Genomic DNA, 21,069 nt, shown 5'->3' on the forward strand with positions numbered 1-21,069 from the left:
GTGACTCGAGCACACACATATGCAGTCATAAACACACAGTCATCCGTCTCGTCTCCATCGCGGCCCGTTAGAAGGTCCCCCCCCTTTGATGTGTTCCACTCTATTCGGTCTTTTCTGACAACTCGTAACAAACACAAATGGATGAGGGGGATCAAAGTCAAGAGGCAGGGGAAAGGTCCGTATTTGTGTGTTTGAGCACACCACGCTCTAAAATGCCGCGTGTGTGTGTGTGTGTGTGCTCGGGGACAGTGACTTCAATAAGTGAACGCCATGCTGTGCAAGCATTATGTTCAAAGGGAGGCCGTATTGTTTTTGTCCGTTTTATGAAGTTCTTTACTGTGGTATTTTATTAAACCTGCATTACGAACTGTTTGTAGTTCATTAGGTCCTGCTTGTTGTTCTGGATCTGGATCCGCTGAACATGCTACAAGGAGCACATGATGTAATAATAATAATACATTTTATTTGTATAGCGCTTTTCAGAGTACACAAAGACGCTTTTATGTAGTCTTCACTTGTCATCTTGTTGGCTATCAATATTCGCTGACATTCTATCTCAGAATGATCTTTAATGGCCAACGGTCATGAAGGAATTCTGATTGATTAATATGATTGCTGATTACTATACTTCCCCAGATTTGTTGTACTTAGTTATTGCTGTTATGCTTATAGTCGTTCCTCCTTCATAGAGATTAATTATATATATTTTCAAAGTTAGAGTATAGAAAATGTTTTATATATTATAAAATAAAATAAAATAAATGCCAGTCCAGGGTGTACCCCGCCTCTCGCCCGAAGACAGCTGGGATAGGCTCCAGCACCCCCCGCGACCCTCGTGAGGAAAAAGCGGTAGAAAATAAAATAAAATAAAATAAAAATTAGAACCCTGTAAAAATGAAATAACACCCCTATAGTCACCATTACACTCCTATTATTTTTTGTTTACAACATAATTCTCAACTCTTATTCTGGAGGAGCAAGCTAGCCAGCTAACAAGCGAGTGAGCTAACCAGCTAGCCTCAAATGTATTTCTTCTAAGCTGAAAAAGAAACCAAAAATGTACCACTTCCAATTGGAATAGGAGAACCTTTTTTCACTCTGCATCCATCGAGTGCAAGGTGAGCTAACGTAATGTGACATTACTGCCACCTAGTGACCAGAATACAACATATCAGGTGTATTTCAATTTGTTTTGTGTCATAATTGATCATAGTCTAGCACAGAAAAGCGATCTTTTGGTGGAAAAAAGCCATATAGCGAGGGAGCGAACCACAAGACTGTGATGGAGAACTGTTCAATACATTTTCAATAGGATATATAATTATTTTCTCTTCATTTTCATCAAGTTCTGCCATCTCTTAACCAAAAAAGATGAAATGTTAAGCTCTGCTACTTGTTTTTATTGGCCAAATAAGGATGTAAACCATATTGAAAGTAAGAAGACATCAATTATTCCTACCAGCAGGTCCTTTCCCCACGCTGCGGGAGCTGACGGAGGAGGAAAGGCAGCAGATACTTCACTCTACTGAGTTCCAGAGTTTCTTCGACTGCAGCATCCGGGTGATGGAGAGAGCTCTTGCCGAAAGCAGTGACATCTTCTTCGACTACAGCGGTCGAGCCCTGGAGGACAAGGAAGGGTGAGTCTGGTATGATTACGTCTTATTTGCGGATGCGGCGCTACAAAGAAAAGGTGTACCGTAACTCTTAGTTGTCTTGAAGCTGGTAAGATTCACGTCATCCCTGTTGTGTGTTTCTAGAGATCTAGCTGGAGGCTCCAGTTTGTCCTTCAGTAGACTTTTCTATGATGAACACTGGTCCAAACATCGTGTTGTCACCTGTCTTGACTGGTCCCCTCAGGTGAGACCTTCATTTTATGAAACAACACAATATGATCATTATTACGTTTTACTCTCTACCTTTTACCGTAGTATCCTGAGCTGCTCGTTGCCTCCTATAATAACAATGAAGATGCCCCACATGAGCCAGATGGTGTCGCCCTGGTGTGGAACATCAAGTTCAAAAAGGCCACACCAGAGTACATCTTTCACTGTCAGGTACACTCTGCTTTCCTATTCTATTGAAGGGGTGTCCAAAGTGCATCCTTTCATATTTTAGTATGTGGACTTTGGTGGGAAAAGTTCTATTGAATGCAGTAATAGAGTAACAACCACATTTGGTACATTTTTACTGACCCCCCCCAGTCTAGAAATTAACTCCAATATTTCTATGTTTGGCTTAAGACCACCAAACAAAGCATCCACCATCTTCAATAATGCGCACGCTGCTACCGGAGGCCACTTCTCTGGGGGAGAAATACATTGACAGGTGTGATGGTAATAGCAAGTGACAGTTAGAAAATGGTAGACGCTCGGTTGATGACTGACGGATGGGGGCGGGGGGAGACCGGGGAGCCTTTGCAGAAACTTCTGGGTAGTAAAATGATGTGGCCTACCACTTCCTAATCTGACGCCACAACATGTGTGTGAGTGTTGGCCCACCCACAACGATGCTTGCCGTGTTTGATGTGAGCCCTCCCGTGTTTCCCCAATTACGACCATGGGTAGAAATATGGAAATTCATTCATTCATTTTCTAACGCTTATCCTCACAAGAGTCGCGGGGGGTGCTGGAGCCTATCCCAGCTGTCTTCGGGCGAGAGGCGGGGTACACCCTGGACTGGTCGCCAGCCAATCACAGGGCACATACTATAGACAAACAACCATTCAGACTCACATTCATACCTATGGACAATTTGGAGTCGCTAATTAACCTAGCATGTTTTTGGATTGTGGGAGGAGTACCCGAACACAAGGAGAACATGCAAACTCCACACAGAGATGCCCGTGGGTGGAATCGAACTCGGGTCTCCTAGCTGTGAGGCCTGTGTGCTAACCACTCGTCCACGTACAGCCTAATTATGGAAATCATTCATTCATTCATTAATTTTCTACTGCTTTTTCCTCACGAGGGTCGCGGGGGTGCTGGAGCCTATCCCAGCTGTCTTCGGGCGAGAGGCGGGGTACACCCTGGACTGGTGGCCAGCCAATCACAGGGCACATATAGACAAACAACCATTCACACTCACATTCATACCTATGGACAATTTGGAGTCGCTAATTAACCTAGCATGTTTTTGGAATGTGGGAGGAAACCGGAGTACCCGAATACAAGGAGAACATGCAAACTCAACACAGAGATGCCCGAGGGTGGAATCGAACTCGGGTCTCCTAGCTGTGAGGTCTGTGCGCCAAACACTCGTCCACCGTACAGCCTAAATATGGAAATCATCTACAAAAAATATCAATATTGGGAGCATCGATCACACTGCTTGGCCTGCATGCAGCTAGCCAGTCTAATCCAACCTCTTCTGTCAGCAATTCATTGTTTGACTGCTGTAATTTACACAGCTGCTCAAATCTGGTGGTTTTATGGATGGATTGTATGGATTGTATGTCCATTTCTTAGTCCAAATATGTCTTGTATATATGACTTTATCAACATGCGACTTTCCGAACCTATTTAGTTGTAGTCATAATGAAATATTGTTTGGGCAAGCAAGTGATCCATGCATGAAGAAGGGGCAGCCAAGTCCACGCAACAGTTGAGCTGCATTGTAAAGCTTGCAGGACCACATTTGCACCTGTGTGCAATAAAAATGATTTCAGAAAATGACGCACAGCACCTCCATACAGACACTGTTTACAGGTTAGGTATGATCAGTGCATCACATCAGAGCAATAATATCCAAGCAGGATACATGTTATACTTGAAGTTGCACACCCTTATCATATGTCACTCCTGTGACTGTTTGCACGACCTGGTAAAATATTTAGCAAAAAGACGCTCTGTAGCGATCGGAATGGATTAAATATTTATTGAACATGCATGAATGCTGTGCCATTTCACCCTTCTCCAAACCACTAAGCCCCACTTTCTCGATGTTGTCCTCTTCCTTTGTTTGCACTCCACATCCCGTTTGAATTAAAAGTAACAAATATTTAATATACTGTCCATCCCTGATCAAACAAACACAGTATTGACTGTATATGCATGCAGTACACCAGGGGTCTCAAACTCAATTTACCTGGGGGCCACTGGAGCTAGGGTCTGGGTGAGGCTGGGCCGCATCAGGTTTTCCAAAAAAAAAAAAAGAAATTTATTAAAAACAGAAAAATATACAAACTTTTTCTGTGCTTTGATTACGATTTTCTACAATAAAAGCTCTGATAAAACATTCCACTGTTCTCAAATATCTTAATTTTTATTTTTCTGCACAAAATAAGATGAAAAATAAATAAACAAATCAAGAATAAAGAAAATCAATCAATCAGTAATAAATAAATAAATATAATAATAATAATAAAACGGCAAATAATAAAAACTTAAGAAACCACATATAGTTGGTGGGTAGACAATTTTTTTTTTTCAGATTAAAATGAACAAAGCATTATTAGAGCCCTGTAGACATGACAAAACACGACTATAGTCACATTTATACTTTTTTTTATTCACAACATATTGCGCAACTGCAGGGTCTTGAGACACATGCTAACTCGCAAACAAGGGGGCCTAAACTAGCGTCCTGCGGGCCACATTTGGCCCGCGGGCCCCTGCAGTACACGCATACACATATGCATGAGTTGGTTTGGCAGATCCTTTCTGTTGGCGTTGGCACACCCAGAGAAACGCTTTCATGGCATTTCATCCATTTTTGTTTATATAACATGCCCACAGAAGGATTTTTCATCTGGTGTATGGATAGGTAGATGGTTGAAAGCTATAAATGGGTGTGTGTGGGGGGGGGGTGATAGAAAAGAAAGACAGTGCTGCTGAGTCTTTGGGGTTTGTGGTTGATGTCTGGTTCATTTTGGGGCTTTATTGTTTTAGGCTTACAGACGGTTTGATGTTTCAGTTGAGGTTTTGGTCTCCTATGTTTTCTGCAAAGCCAAGTGAATGGGCATAGAGATGCAGAAACAGTCCTTTCAAATGCAGCTTGCTTCCTGTTTGTGCTAAAACTGTTTAGATTTGGTTTTGGTGACATTTAGGACACTTATGTGGTCTTAGTGGTCTTATTTGTGAGATTATGTTGAGGTGCTGTTGCTACTAAATAATGCAGGTGGTTATTGAATTAATCGTTGGTTATATTTGGCATCCTAGTTCTCCGGGCTTTGGACTGGGCACTGGACATCTCTAGTAGAGGGGCATTGGATAAGCTAAAGCCTATCCCAGAGTAGATGCTAAAAAAGGTCACCAGCCAATCAGCGCACATACAGACAAACAACCATTCATACTCACATTGAATATAGATTGTAAATATTTTCAAGGGAGTAGTAAGGCATCTTCCTTTAATACTGTAATTGCTGGTGTAAAGGAAACGATTTTATTACTTTTGAATTTTTCTAAACTTTGAACCCTGGAACTGATACTACGGTACAGATAATTTATGGCTAAATTCTAATCTCATTTTCGCATAATGCATTGCACCTGAGCAACGCATTAATTGGGGTGCTGCAATGACATCAGCCCTTTTCTGGGATCTGGGCCCCTCTGGCTCCCCCTGTTGGACAGAGACAACATCGCAGTGCCATCTATCCATTTTCTTTTTGATGGCTATTTTGTTGAGGCAAAATGTACCGAGTGCCATTCTAGTAAGTAAGTGTGTTATAAATTGGAGGTCTTAAATCACAACAATACTTTTTTTATTTTTGGAGAGTCGTCATACTCCAAGTGCTTCTTGTGAGAGGCGTAGCTGTCCCGGCCAGTGAACCTATCATAGCCTCATCCCAGTTAGGTCCAATCTTGTAACTTCACACCAGCCTCTCAAGTGGGCGAAGTCACTCCACATTAAAGAGCCCGTTTGACTTAAAACCAATGCCCACCCCCCCACCCCCCGCCTTAAAACCACACGCTTCCCAGTAACAACCCCCACTGCTACTGTCATATCCCATTGAACTCAGTCAATTTTTCTGTATTAATACCTCCACTGCCTCACATGTCTCCATAGGCCTTTTAGCATGCGGTTAACTGTTGATTAAGTACTGACGAGGAGAAAGCAGAGACAAGAGTTTGAGGGACTCGATCGACAACCTTTGTTAACATTGTGATGGAGGACCAAGAGGCGTTTGATGTGGTACTGAACATCAGCATGTAAGTTTTCTATGTGATAAAGATAATTTCGGATGATGCGTACATAGGAAGCCGATCCAGATGCAGCACTATTTGTTAACTTTAATACAGAAGTCATCACAAGTAGTGATCCCTTCCTATGGGGCAGTTATAATTGAGCGCCATGAACCCTGTCTAGCAACAAGTGAGGGGACTTGATCACCGGAAAAACAGGACTTTATTGCAGGTTTGAATAATCCAGGTACTGTGGTAACCCACGGCAAGTTAAACATGAACTCTTCCTGTCCAACAGTGGAACCCATTTAGTCTTATTGGGTGTCTTAAATGGCTTATTTTCTGTTATTATGACTACTATTTTGAGTAATACGAGAGTAAAGGTGACTATAGGGGTGTTAATTCATGTCTGGAGGGCTCTAATAATGTTTGAAATTTTATTCAGAAAGTCGTAAGCAGGTTTCTCTGCTCTAGCTACTACCACTAATCCTTTATTACCTTTCTAAAAAAAGAGTTCTACTTGTCAGAAATTCACTTATCACTGTCAGGTCTAGGATCAATCAACCACAATAAATAAAGGATTACTGTACTATATTTTAACACAATGTAACCTAAATAGTTTAAATGATACCTTCAAGGGACAAAATCATAATAATAACGTCCTGATCATGAAGGTTAAAATTACAAATTTACAGTGAAAACTGAAGTTGATTTAAATATTTATATATAAATACCACCAGTTGATAATATTTAGTAGATAAACAGCGAAAGCTACAATAAACCATAAAGGGAAAGAGAGAAGTATTTTTAAGGCTTTTATTCTTGGCCTGGTTAAAATAGAGACCGTGCCTGGTATTTTCTTTTTCCGAGCCTAAAACCGCAGAGTGACAAAATGTGTGGGGTGTCATAAACGAGCAAAGTCAGGGGAGGTGGTGGTGAGGATGGGGGCGTGAGGGGGGAGGGGGGGGCAACGCAGAAGAAGACATATCCATCTGGTCCTGATAAGGCAGAGTGGAAAACAGATGAGTGCGGTGAAGATGGAGCAGTGGGCTGGATGGGGATGGAGTGTGGATCTACAGTATCTGCTGTCTGTAACCCCCCCAACCCCCCACCGCCCCACTTGACTTCACTTCCTATTCTTTTCTCAACATCTCTTCCTCTCCAATATGACTTCAGAGGCCAGGAAAAAAAAAAGGCAACAAAAGAGGGAGTGGTCCTCGCACGCCAGCGTCCTTTTCTCTCTTTATCATTCCTTCATTCCTCCCTCATCCTTCACCGGGTACCGTCTTTCATCCATCCTTAACACAACACTTCCCATCTACATTACCTCAGTTATATATTCAGTATATTCAGGCATGGCTTCCACTGCTACCTTTCAACCTGTCACGCCCTCCCTCACCCTTCACAACCTGCCTGTCAAGTGTTGCTGTGGGGGGTGGGGGGTGGGGTGGTCCGGCCCGTGCTGCATGCAAGTTGAGAATCATCCACAAAAGCCACATGGTGTTTGAAAAAAAAAAAAAAAAAAAGAAACGTCAAGCCTGATTTGGCAATGCAATCACATGTGAGAGCTGTTACGGTGTTATTTAGACAGATGTGCTGCTGGCGTGTCCAGAGGTATGAATAAAAGAGTGGAAGGAAGAGAGTAAGATGCTGTAGAAGGATCGACTCCTAATAAATGCAACAAATACATTCAAAGTTATTTCGAGTAGTAGACGTGCTAACCACTACCACACCATGCTGCCTCCCTCAATTCATTATAATGACATTACTAGCACATAAGAAGTGCTGTTTATTTGATTTTGCTTTGCTGTTATTAGTCACACACAGCAATAATATCAATGAAGATAATATAGGTTGACCATATTTGGATTACCACAAATCAGGATACTCGGACCGGCAATGGGATACCCAAATGAGACTACTCAAAGATGTCTTATAGTGCCTCATAGAAAATGTTTATATTAAAAAATAATAGCTCACTTTTTAAGTCTTGAATCTGTTAGTTAACTGGACCTGAAGACAGCTGGGATAAGCTCCAGCTACGCGCTAGAAAAAAATCATTCATTTTCTACCGCTTTTTCCTCACGAGGGTCATGGGGGTGCTGGAGCCTATCCCAGCTGTCTTCGGGCATGAGGCGGGGCACACCCCGGACTGGTCGCCAGCCAATCACAGATGAATGGACCAATAAACCACAAAAAAATATGAAATACAGTCACTCCTCCCCAATACAAATGATACAAATACAAATAATACAAATATAAGGCATTCAGAAGATGCATTCAAAGACGTAATGATATAGCCAAGGTCCCCAGGGGTATACTAACTGTCATAGGGGATACATGAATAAAAATGAAAGTTACGCAACTGTGAACGGTTTGGGAGCCTCTGATATATAATATACTACATTGGTCACTAGGTGTCAGTAATGTTACTGTAATGTTGGGTGAGACACACAAGCACCAGACTTATTTCAAGTACACGTCCTGAAAAAACAGGATGTTTGGTCAACCAAAGATAATAAAATGTTTATGTATTAATGTGTTTACCGCTGGTTATTGAGGTGAATGATCATCTCGGTCTCAAATGATCTCAATCACGGGCCAACGTCTTGTTAGAGAATAGCAAGTTGCGCCAACAGTCGTGAAATATTGAACAGTTGCCACTGTCCTTTTGAATTAGTGGTACACGAGATGAATGAGTCGTCCTTTATTTTAGCCTTCCGTACTCGTCACACTCCTTAAACAAAGACAATGATTGTTGTGGTGGCGCTATAGCGACGCATGTTTGTCTCCAATGAGTTTATGATGGAGGCAGAGACTTCAAACAGCAGTCAGTCAGACAACCACAGTGCTTATCTTAATGTGCATCTCAGTGAAGTAAAAGATAGTCGTTCATGTACGTATCATCCATGTATGGGAGTGTGACAGATCATCCTTGTGATGCCACCGCACTTGATATGTTCAACACACACGCTTTGAACATTTCTATTTCAATATCTTTTGACCGGTTCGACTCTACTTGCGGCGTCAACGCAGCCATATCCCTCTTTATCTAACCGTATAAATAAACTGTTCATCGAGGGCCTCCTTCGCCGGCTTACGAGCAACTTTATTTTCACCACAGAAGTTGAGTTTATTTTGAGTTCTGACATCTGAGTCCCGCGCCATTCCTCTGGAAGCCAGGGACTCTTCAGAAGAAAACCATAAAAAGAGAGAAAGAGTGTTTGCTTTCCTTCTGGTTTCTTTTCCAGTCTCCTTTACAAAGTGTACTCGGGTTTGGAAGTCGGCTGTTGTGCACATGGCGCAGTAGTCGTCGGCATTGATCAAATCAAATCAAATCAACTTTATTTGTATAGCACTTTTCCTGCAAAGAAATGCAACACAAAGTGCTTTACAGAATTAAAACAATTTCCACAATTAAAAGGAAAAAACAATAAAACAAAAGAAAGCCCTTCCTTCCCACCCTCCATGCTAGACCCACACACGCACACACACACGCAAGCACACAATCACACACATTAGGGAGACATGGCATGGCACTGAGGAACAAGGAAACACCACCTTTGGGGCCGTCCACACTGGGAGGAGCTGCAGGCCGTGCCATCGGAGGACCAGCACTCCGATAGACGGGCGGACCCCCACATCAAAGGGAGGAACCCCCAGCCAGCCGTGTCGAAGGGACCCAAGGATGGCACCCCCTCAGCAGACCCGACACAGCCCCCAGTGTGGAGGACCCCTCTGAGGAAACACTGGAGTTAGAAGCTTAAGACTAAGAGCATAAAATAGGACTAAAAAGATAAAAACATAACACTGGAGTTAAAAGCTGAAGACCAAAAACTAAAAATATGACTAAAAAGATAAAAACAAAACACTGGTAAAAAGATAAAAACAAGAAAAGTTTACAAATATTAGTTAAAAGCCTGATTAAAAAGAGGGAGACAAGTGGGGATGGCGGGACGAATGGAGGCAAACTGACAGCAGTAACGATATAATGTAAACATATTTTACACAATTAGAGGTTTTCAAATTGTAACTGTAGGTTTTTAACGTTAGTGTAGCATACAATGCACAGATTGAAGGTCTTGTTGTTGCATGAATATGTTGGCTTATGGATAAAAGGGGTGAATACATCCTAGCAAACAGTGCATTGCTTTTTCCCCCGATCCTAAGAATAGATGCTACAGTGGCTGTGGGTCAGGGAGTGCTGGCTGGAGCATGCAGAAGCCTGAAGGGGAAAAGCAGTGAAGAGGAACCCAAATGCAATAAACACTGCATTGGGAGGGTGTGTGTGTGTGTGTGTCTTTGAGGGGGTGCGCTTGTCATGATGGAGGCTACAGTGAGCGCTCCAGTGGCTGCTGGGGTTTTTGATGCTGTAATGTGAAACGGCTGAGGGGGAAAGAGGACTACAATTCCCCTCTTTGTCTGGCCTCCGCCCCAGCGTCACCCCTTCTTGGCGGAGCCTCGCCATTGCCAAACTCATCATCTCTCGGCCGTCTTGTCTCCTCATGTCTGCCACCCAAAGCAAAGCCTTCATCGCTCCTCCCTCCCTCACACTACAGCTAGTGTTACACTTCTCTGGTTCATATCTGTTCCTCTGACCAGTCCTTGTGTTCTCATCACCTTCCCCCTATCCAGCATCACACCACAATAACATGCTGTTATCTCGCTCTCCTCATCCTCTCTTTCCGCAGTCTCCAGTGGTGTCTGTGGGTTTCGCGAAGTTTCACCCCAACCTGGTGGTAGGGGGCACCTACTCGGGGCAGATTGTCCTGTGGGACAACCGCAGTCACAGACGGACCCCCGTCCAGAGGACTCCCCTGTCGGCTGCTGCGCACACTGTAAGCCCGTCATAAACAGAAGCTGATGACCACAGTACAAAAAACTGAAGTATAAATTGTATATACTATATTTCCATATACTGTCAATATATAAAAACATATACAGTATATATTTCCACTGCCATGTTGACACCACTACACACACAAGGATCCGCACACTTCACTCTCTGACCCCCAATAAACAGCTGACCCATATACTTCACACGGGTAACATCATAAGAACCAGAGTCATGTATAATCACATCTCCAGGCGGTTCGGTAGATATACACACACGCACACACCAACAATGCCGTACACACAGTTGGCTTAAAGTATATGCCGAATAACGAGGCCTTCGCTCATGTCCTCTCCACTCAGGCAGACCAAGGCGGCTTAGCGTGGTGCTGATTGCTGAAAGGATTCTTTGTGTGGCCCGGGACACAAATCAATTACTACCCAGTAATGACATTATGGTTTCACACACTCCTGTGGATTTGCACAGCAGTAACCAGATGTAGAGTCCATTTAAAGGCGACTGCACTGAGCATGGGAGCCTGCTAGCGCTACCAACGTAATGAATGATGTCATGACTATAAAGGTAGAATTTTAGGACACAGCTATAATCTATGTTCTAAGGCTGAAACTATGTATATAACTGGAATGTAAAATCTGCTATTAATGGTAATTCTGCTTCTAAGGCGGTGGAGCTGAAACTCTGTATATAACTGTACAGATGTACAGCAAACATCTGTACATCTGTACAACTGTACTGTACCCACACAGCTGCTCCGGTCAGAGAGCCACAGCCATTAATAGCGAATTTTACATTCCAATTACAGTTACATTTTACATTCAGTACAGTTGTGTTGTACAGATGTACAGATGTTTGCTGTACATCTGTAGAACTGTACTGTACCCAAACAGCTGCTCCGGTCAGAGAGCCACAGCCATGAATAGCAGATTTTACATTCCAGTTATATACATAGTATCAGCTCCACAGCCTTAGAACTGTACTGTACCTACACAGCTGCTCTGGTCAGAGAGCCACAGCCGTTAATAGCAGATTTTACATTCCAATTACAGTTACATTTTACATTCAGATGTTTAGTGTACATCTGTACTGTACCCACACAGCTGCTCCGGTCAGACAGCCACAGCCATTAATAGCAGATTTCCGATGTCAAGTTCAGTGCCCTCCCCTCCTGGAAAGTGATATGGTAGGGGTTGTAATATTGTTTATTGTAGAAATAAATTGTACAGGGTCATTATAGCATTGCTAAATCAACTAACAGTGCCCCAAAACAGTGATGTTATTCTTAAATATTTTGTTTACTATAACTACATTTTCATAGTATTTTCTTGTATATAAAATATACTTTTTGTGGCCATTTTGTGTATGCTCCTTGTATGTAGCACCCTGTGTACTCTGTGAATGTGGTGGGCACCCAGAATGCCAACAACCTGATCACTGTGTCTACAGACGGCAGGATGTGCTCCTGGAGTCTGGACATGCTGTCTCAGCCTCAGGTACGCAACACACGTCAACGATACAACATCGCATAATGTCATATGTCATGTACTGTATGTGTGTGTGTTTGTAGGAGACAATGGAACTGGTGTACAATAAATCCAAACCAGTGGCAGTAACCGGCATGGCCTTTCCTACTGGAGATGTAAACAATTATGTTGTAGGGAGTGAGGAGGGCACGGTGTATACTGCATCCAGACATGGCAGGTACAGTAGTTGAACACACACATAGTGTATATACACATGCTGTCATGCATGTTGCATGTTAAAAGTGTTTACTGGCGCCTCATGGTTGTAAAATGTCAGGTTCTAATTAGACATCAACAGTTCATTAATGGCTCCAGGATAGGCTCCAGCACACCCGCATGTAGATGGAAAAATTGGCTAAATATTTTAATGTCTTTCTCCAATTTTGAGTATGGAGGGTTTTTTTTTAACCACAGAGATCCTGCATCTACGTACCTATTTAGGCACCTGTGCCTTTCACACAGAACCCAGTCAAGTGTGCTACTTCTATAGAGTAAGAGTATGGACATAGGTATAGGTGGTCGACATATTTGCCTCAGAGCTACGGAGTCAATGTCATTCAATGTCATCCATGCCATAACCTGTTCTCTTCTCCTTTTAGTAAGGCGGGGATCTGTGAGATGTTTGAGGGCCACCAGGGGCCCGTGACAGGGATCAGCTGTCACAATGCAGTGGGCGCTGTTGACTTTTCCCATCTTTTTATCACTTCCTCCTTTGACTGGACCGTCAAACTTTGGAGCACTAAGGTGGGTGTATGTGGGGAGTTTTTTTTTTTTTTACCTTACCATCCAACATGTAGGGCTAATCAAATTCACACCAAGGCTGGGCCTATTTATTACGATATTCTCTAAGCTAGCAGGGTGGAGGAAATGACTGTTATTTAGCCTTAGCGGAGGTCTGTGCTTTACTGAGTGCTCTTGATATTATTATCTGATTGGTTCCACCACATTTACAATAAGTGGTACTATTCATTTTGGTTTGCTTTGTTTAGTACAAATCACACCAATGAACCTTGATCAGACCCGTGGTTCGGATGAATGCGTCAACTATGTATGTACAGTAAATAGTGTGACCTCATACCGCAAAGGTGTGAATAGTTTCTAACTCAATTCAATGCAAGCACTTGAATATACTGAATCTTCTCAGGCGACAATATCATACTGTAGAAATGAAAACTGGATATACGAAAAATATTGGACGCTCATTATGTTTACATTTTACAAATTGGTACTTTTGGAACAATTTAAAAAATGTAAAAAACAAAAGGACAAAATATGTCTAAAAACACCATAATTTCCGGAGTATTAAGCACTCCGGTATTCAAGAGGCATCCACTATAGAGAATATAAGAGGAAAAAAATTTGTACATATGTAGGCTGCACCAGTCCATCAGCCGCCAATTTGTGTGACACGGTTAATTAAACAGAATCCTACCTGAAAAGTCATTCGGCTTCAGAATTCTCAGAATTCGTTCGTCACACACTTTGTCAGCCTCCCTCTCTCTTTTGTTGTTCCGGTGTCATTGTCATATTGATGCAAATTAGACCTTTTGCTTGAGCTGTTTCCTTTATCATACACTCATCCGGCCTGTCGAAACCTGTTGATGACAGTGGATACGCTATAAAGAAAGACATGCTATAAACCTTGCAATCCTAACGTCAGCGCGATGTTCCCGGCATCACTCGTTAGCGCAGATGATGAGAATCAAGGCACTTTCTGCCGCAGTCCAAACAGAAGCTGGAGTAATTCTACACTTAAGATTTGTCACATCTAGTAACCAAGATCGCTGCATAAAACTTAAATTTACAAAAGTATCAATATGCAACCATCTTTGTATTACATGAAATACTGGGGCAAAGTGGGAGAGGAATTGATTTTTTTTTTCCTACATCATGCCATCCCTCTGTCAGACAGCTGTTGTGTTGAGGTTACAGTACACCTTGTGGAGGGGCGCACTCTTTCATCTCTCCCAGCGGTTTTATGGCGCTGTGTGAATGTGCTAGGCTTTTTAATTAGGCTGTACACCCAGACAGGCCCCAAGGCTGAGGCAGCGCCACTCTGTCTGAAGCTCGCTCACTCCCTCGCTCCGTTCTCTCTCTTTTTTTTCTTCTTTTTTTTCCAACGTCTATAGCCAGTCAAAAACTGTAAGCCTGAACACTGACTCTTTTTCTCATCATAAACGTTGTGTGATCGTTCTTTTTTTCAGCAAAACAAGCCTCTCTACTCTTTTGAGGACAACGCAGATTATGTGTATGATGTCATGTGGTCACCTGTGCACCCTGCAATCTTTGCCTCAGTGGACGGCATGGGTCGTCTCGACCTGTGGAACCTCAACAATGACACAGAGGTGTGTGTTTTTTCCATGATGGATGGGTGACTGAAGGTCATCATGGGTGTGTTTTCTCCATGTTGATGTGTGTGTGTGTGTGTGTGTGTGTGTGTCCTGAGGGCCCGTTGCTACGCCTCGACCTGAACCACACAACCAAACACCCTAGCTTTCCCCTCCCTCGTTGCCCCGTGGGCGTTTCCCACAAGCCCTGGCTTTAAATCACACAGGGTGACATCTTCTCGTCCCCGTTCCCTCCCAGCTACCATGCTGACATTCCTCCAACTCCTGTACAACATTCACGCAACCTCAGCATCGCCACTCCTCTCGGGCCTTGCAATCACACGCTGGAGACCGAAACGTGTAGGAGTTAAGCTGCAGGATGTGATATTTATTTGGAGATTCATCAAATACTTCAGTCTTGGATGATTTATAACAAATACTGACAAGTGAACAAATCAAACAGGTCCGGTCAGGATGAAACCTCCTCAAAATTGTTTGGAAATATTGCTGATTGATGTCACACCACTAAATAAAATGTCAGAAACTACACAAAATGTAATGTATGCAAATGTTTGTGATACTTGACAGTAATCCCTCGTTTATCACGGTTAATTGGTTCCACATCTGGTCATAAGTGAATTTCCGCGACGTAGGACTCAAGCTGGTAACTCGTAGCACAAGCCTGTTCAGGAAACACCCATATAGTCACCTTTATCCTCATATTACCCAGTATAGTAAACATAAGATTAAATAAGCCATTTACAATATAAATAAGACTTGTGTGCATTGCTGTAAATGTGCTACCGTGCTAAAGGAAAGGAAAGGAAGTGAGGTCAGGGGGTCGCCATAGTAGTCCGTGTTCGGGATTATTGTGAAATAATTCAAAGCCTGCTGTTCCGGCCATCAAGTCTGGTGCTTGTGTGTCTCACAGAACATTACTGACACAACATTTTCAAAATATAGCAATAAATCATGCTGTTTCGGGCTCAATATGGCTGATTATTATTATAAAAAAATATATTGCTTACTTGCACATATTTTATTATTATAATAATTGAGCTATAAAACATTCATTCATTCATTTTCTACCGCTTTTTCCTCACGAGGGTCGCAGGGGTGCTGGAGCCTATCCCAGCTGTCTTTTGGGCTTTTTGTACACCCTCGACTGGTCGCCAGCCAATCACAGGGCACATATAGACAAACAACCATTCACACTCACATTCATACTTATGGACAATTTGGAGTGGCCAATTAACCTAGCATGTTTTTGGAATGTGGGAGGAAACCGGAGTACCCGGAGAAAACCCACGCATGCACGGGGAGAACATGCAAACTCCACACAGAGATAGCCGAGAGTGGAATTGAACCCTGGTCTCCTAGCTGTGAGGTCTGCGCGCTAACCACTAGACCGCCGTGGCGCCCCATAGTAAACATAATAAGAGTAAATAAGCCATATACGATATAAATAAGACTTGTGTGCGTTGCTGTAAATGTGCTAAAGCGGACAGGAAGTGAGGTCAGGGGGTCGCCATAGTAGTCCTTGTTCGGGATTATTGTGAAATAATTCAAAGCCTACTGTTCCGGCCATCAAGTCTGGTGCTTGTGTGTCTCACCAAACGTTACTGACACAACATTTTCAAAATATATCAATAAATCATGCTGTTTCGTGGCTCAATATGGCTGATTATTATTATAAAAAATTGCTTACTTACACATATTTTATTGTAATAATAATTGAGCTACAAAACAGCATGATTTATTAATATATTTTAAAAAAACGTGATTGTGTGAAGCCACGAAATTTGAAGCGTGAGGTGGCAATAATAATCACTGCAATATTGACTATGGCTAACGAATGCAAGCCGATGATGAGTAATGATGTCATCAGCAACGCTGGGTGGTGGATGACGGCTTTCCCATGGTTCCCTCAACAGGGACCTTTTCTTCCACAGAGGAAGAGTTCATTATAGACGTCCTAACTGGCCTAACAATGTGCTTTATGAGAAACATTTACTCTCTCTCTCTCTCTCTCGTTCTCACACACACACACACACACACAAATGTACAGAAGGTACACACACACACACACACACACACACACAGTCTAATAGCAACAGACTTCCATTGTTAGCATCATATTAAAAACACACAGTCATAACAGCATTAACGGAGAAGTGCAGAGCGCCTGGTTCTCATTTCCAGCAGATATCCACACACATACACACACATTTATATACAGTCAATTGAAAGCGCTGCGTTCCAATCTACCGGGGCGGAGCAAGCGGGTTAATGGCAGTCAGTCTGTGGTTTGTGCTGCTTTAAATACGCAGCAGCAGCTCGTTGTGTGAGGCGACGTGATGCCAAGGCCTCTCTGTCTCCATTTGTGACATATGTCAGGCTCGCCTGCCACATGTCAGGAACGGTTTATACGCAAAGCCTTCAAATGTTGTGTGTTTTTGAAGCTTTTAAAAAAAAAGTACAACACAAGCACACACAATAAGAGATGTAATGTGGTATTGTGTGGCAGGTACCCACCGCCAGTGCCACTATCGAAGGTGCGTCGGCCCTGAACAGAGTGCGCTGGTCGTCTGGAGGCAAGGAGGTGGCTGTGGGAGACTCAGAAGGACGGGTGTGGGTCTACGATACCGGAGAGGTACTAAATAAGACACACAAAAATGCCATAGTGTTATATCGTACGTGGACATATGCAAGGTTACGTCTCAGGTCTTTGGATTTCAATACTGAAGCCAGAACAAACACTCAAAATGCAGATAAAAAATGTGAAAATGACAACTGTCATGAACTGACAGCTGTTACTCCACATATCATATTTGACAGCATATTTTATTATATACATCGAAACCTTGGTTGTGTGTTAACATTTCTGAGCGTCAACCACTGATGATATCAGTGAGACGTTGAGAATAAAGTCGTCAAATTCCGGGAATAAAGTCCTCAATTCACAAGAAATTTAAGATTTAATTTATGAGATTTATGAATTTATGAGACAAAAAGTCATTAATCTGAATGGCAACAAAAGTTACATCCAGCCACGGCAAACCAACCGAAGGTGCTACAAGATCCATTCAAAGCCTGTATGACGCAGCTTCGCACCCCCTGCAAAAACTTGTAATATTCCGAGAATAAAGTTGTTCAATTTTTTAGAAAAAAGTTGTCAATTTTTCAACAATAAAATCTTACAATTACAAAAGAAAGAGTCATAATATTCTGACAAGAAAGTTGTACATTTATGAGAATAAAGTCGTATATTTACAAGAAAAAAAGTCATACATTTACGAGAATAACATCGCAATATTAGGTCGTAAAATCACAAAAAAATTTATGAGAATGAAGTCATAAATGTAAGAGACAAAAAAGTCGTAAATTTACGAGAATAAAGTCGTAAGTTAGAGAATAAGTCGTAATTTACTTTATTCTCGCAAATTTACAAGACAAAAGTTGTGAAAATTTTTAGAACGCCGCCATAAATTTACGAGACAAAATGATGTAAATTTACAAGAGAAAAAGACGTAATATTTTGAGAATAAAGTTGTAAATTTGCAAGAAAAAACGATAACATTTACAAAACAAAGGTTGTAATATTCTGAGAAGAAACTTAAAAATTTACGAGAATAAAGTCAGAAATTTACAATAATTTTTTTTTGTAAATTTCTGTGAATAAAGCCGTAAATGTAGATGTCATTGTGTTGTACATGTCAGAGAGAAAATACACTTTCCTCTTGCTCCAGCTTTCCTCAAGCTTTTATTTATAATTATAAAAAAAAAAATATTATTAAAAATATTATCAGCATAAATAGATTAGAATGTCTAGCCCTTCTCACTTCTGCCCTCCTAAGGGCCAAAGGTCAAGTCTCCTCTTTTCATAGCCGTCTAATTTCTTCTCGTAAATTTCCGACTTTATTCTTAAAAAAATATTTGTTTTCAATATTTTTTTGTAAAAGAAAAAATATGTGCCTTAATAATTGGAATGTTCCATGCTTTAACCATGGGTGTATTTGTATTTACTGTGGGTGTAAATAATGACTTATGACACCAGGCTGACATTGACAGGGTATATAGGCTGCCAGAGATCTGATTCATATCATATCTATGACAAATGTTCTTCTGGATGAATCCCACAGACCAAAGTCTTGTAGAAAGTCTTCCCAGAAGAGTAAAAGCACTTTGCTTCCTGTCGGAGTAATGTTCCAACACTTAGGTCCGTGTCGTGTATAAAAGAGCCCAACAGTTTTTGGAATTGCCGGTTGTTAAATGAAACATCAGAAATGCCTTTTTCATGGAGATGCCAACATGTGGCGGGAAACAATGTGGTAAATTGCACATAACCGACTTCACGCTGTGAACGCTGACCTCTCGTGATGTTTCATGTATGTTTGGGCTTCTGGTGAAAGACAAGCAAAATGAGCTCAAATCATCAAGTACTTTATGCAACGGTAAAAGCCTCCAAAAGCACCACAACGGATCCTTTTAGGACTTTTAGTCCCCCGTGTTTACCCAAATGTCACAACTGCTATGGATGCGTGTGTTTGATCCCCCCACGCCCCCTCCTTCTTCTTCTTCTTCTTGGCGTTCTTGTAAAATCGCCTCCGCATGACTTCTCCATCGTCACAAAGCGGCCGAGCACGCCGCCGATGTTAGCGGGCGGGCTTTTTAAGGAGCGCTGTGTGTCTGCGCTTCAGCTAATTTTAGCACGCTCTTGTTGTAAGCAACCGCCATAACAAAGCGTCATCACGAAACAAAAGGCCTTGATGCTCACGTGTACGGCCTGGTGCTTTAATGATGACCTATCACTGTACTTACAGTATTTATATATGTAAAGTACAAATGTACGATAACAGCGTAATCCCCTTCTATGATACAAATACACAACACTAAAACAATAGCAACTATAACAGTAATAATTATCATTTTGTCCCAAGTTGCTTACTTTCTGTTATTATAGCTACTATATTGAGTAAAATAAGCCTAAAGGAAACTATAGGGGTGTTATTTCATGTCTAGAGGGCTCTAATAATGTTTATAAACATATATAGACATATCTCTAACGATGAAAATATTCCATTTATAAATAAGGAATCCTATTACGAGGGGATGGCGGTCTAGTGGTTAGTGCGCAGACCTCACAGCTAGGAGACCGGGGTTCAATTCCACTCTCGGCCATCTCTGTGTGGAGTTTGCATGTTCTCCCCGTGCATGCGTGGGTTTTCTCCGGGTACTCTGGTTTCCTCCCACATTCCAAAAACATGCTAGGTTAATTGTCCATAGGTATGAATGTGAGTGTGAATGGTTGTTTGTCTATATGTGCCCTGTGATTGGCTGGCGACCAGTCCAGGGTGTACCCTGCCTCTCGCCCGAAGACAGCTGGGATAGGCTCCAGCACCCCCGTGACCCTCGTGAGGAAAAAGCGGTAGAAAATGAATGAATGAATGAATCCTATTACGTGGAAGTTCACTTCTCAGAGTCTAGTCTGGAACCAATTGACCACAATAAACACAGGATGACTGGTGTATAAATACTACATTTCATAAAGTCAGTAAAAACACAACATGATCATGTCTATAAGGGCAGAATTTTTCATGCAACTTTTGTATGGGATGATGTAGCGAATGTACAAAATGTTGTGTACAGTAATACTTAGCTACTGTGCCGCCTCGATTGGGGGGGGGGTGGATAGCTCTAAATATTTACGCTCTTCCTCAGATTCTTTTTTAATTACAACCTGAGCATAAAGTGGCCGCAGAAACCCTGGGTGGCGGCCATAATTTCTGTCTTGCTAGCTCGGACCCACACAGAAGCACTCCAGCAAGACATTTCGAGTGCACTACCACCAGTGACGTGCGGTGAGGTTCATGGCTGGTGAGGCGCTGCCTCTTTTGGAGGGTTGCTCATTAAGAGAATTGTTTTCAAATACTTCTTAGTCCCATTTATTTAACTGAAAAATGTTGTGTTCTTTTGAATTTGTTGCTGTCCAGTTGTCAAAAAAGCAAAAACTCTGGTTTTTCATCTCTATGGAAGAACGGCCGTGACAAGCACCAGCTCACAATGCTCCCGTATTACCTGATTAGCAAGAATAAGGATGTTACGCTTACATTAAAGACAGAGTCTGCAGAAATAAATGAGCAGTTTTTATTGAAGAAAATGTGAAAAATACTAGGGATGTAGAATATCAGCAAAAAATTTGATATCGGTTGATATCGATCACAAAAACATGATAGATGTCATGTTAC

The 21,069-nt window shown here is 42.0% G+C and overlaps 1 protein-coding gene and 2 long non-coding RNA genes across 6 annotated transcripts in view; 1 reads left to right on the forward strand and 2 right to left on the reverse strand.

Moving 5' to 3' along the window:
- dync1i1a (dynein cytoplasmic 1 intermediate chain 1a) overlaps positions 1-21,069 on the forward strand; it is a 43,401-nt gene that overhangs the window by 20,808 nt on the left and 1,524 nt on the right. For 2 of the 4 annotated variants that reach the window (XM_058047778.2, XM_058047779.2), the window contains exons 8-16: positions 1,463-1,637; positions 1,758-1,857; positions 1,929-2,054; positions 10,811-10,957; positions 12,351-12,464; positions 12,539-12,672; positions 13,094-13,238; positions 14,699-14,839; positions 17,349-17,474. In XM_058047778.2, coding sequence (XP_057903761.2) covers positions 1,463-1,637; positions 1,758-1,857; positions 1,929-2,054; positions 10,811-10,957; positions 12,351-12,464; positions 12,539-12,672; positions 13,094-13,238; positions 14,699-14,839; positions 17,349-17,474 — 1,208 coding nt within the window. The remainder of the gene's footprint in view (positions 1-1,462; positions 1,638-1,757; positions 1,858-1,928; positions 2,055-10,810; positions 10,958-12,350; positions 12,465-12,538; positions 12,673-13,093; positions 13,239-14,698; positions 14,840-17,348; positions 17,475-21,069) is intronic. The other 2 variants (XM_058047780.2, XM_058047781.2) reach the window with 1 other exon arrangement.
- Positions 1,470-14,277, reverse strand: LOC131102298 (uncharacterized). The gene is made up of 3 exons (XR_013627684.1): positions 13,927-14,277; positions 1,697-1,864; positions 1,470-1,620 (listed from the first exon to the last, which is right to left on the reverse strand). It is a non-coding gene; the product is annotated as an uncharacterized LOC131102298 (long non-coding RNA).
- LOC144899519 (uncharacterized) overlaps positions 17,292-21,069 on the reverse strand; it is a 33,923-nt gene continuing 30,145 nt past the window's right edge. The window contains exon 3 of the long non-coding RNA XR_013627683.1: positions 17,292-17,477. This is a non-coding gene — a long non-coding RNA (uncharacterized LOC144899519). The remainder of the gene's footprint in view (positions 17,478-21,069) is intronic.

This window comes from Doryrhamphus excisus, linkage group LG7 (genome assembly GCF_037039965.1).
Source record: "Doryrhamphus excisus strain RoL-2023G ecotype Guam linkage group LG7, RoL_Dexc_Guam_v1.1, whole genome shotgun sequence".
Taxonomy (NCBI): Eukaryota; Metazoa; Chordata; class Actinopteri; order Syngnathiformes; family Syngnathidae; genus Doryrhamphus; species Doryrhamphus excisus.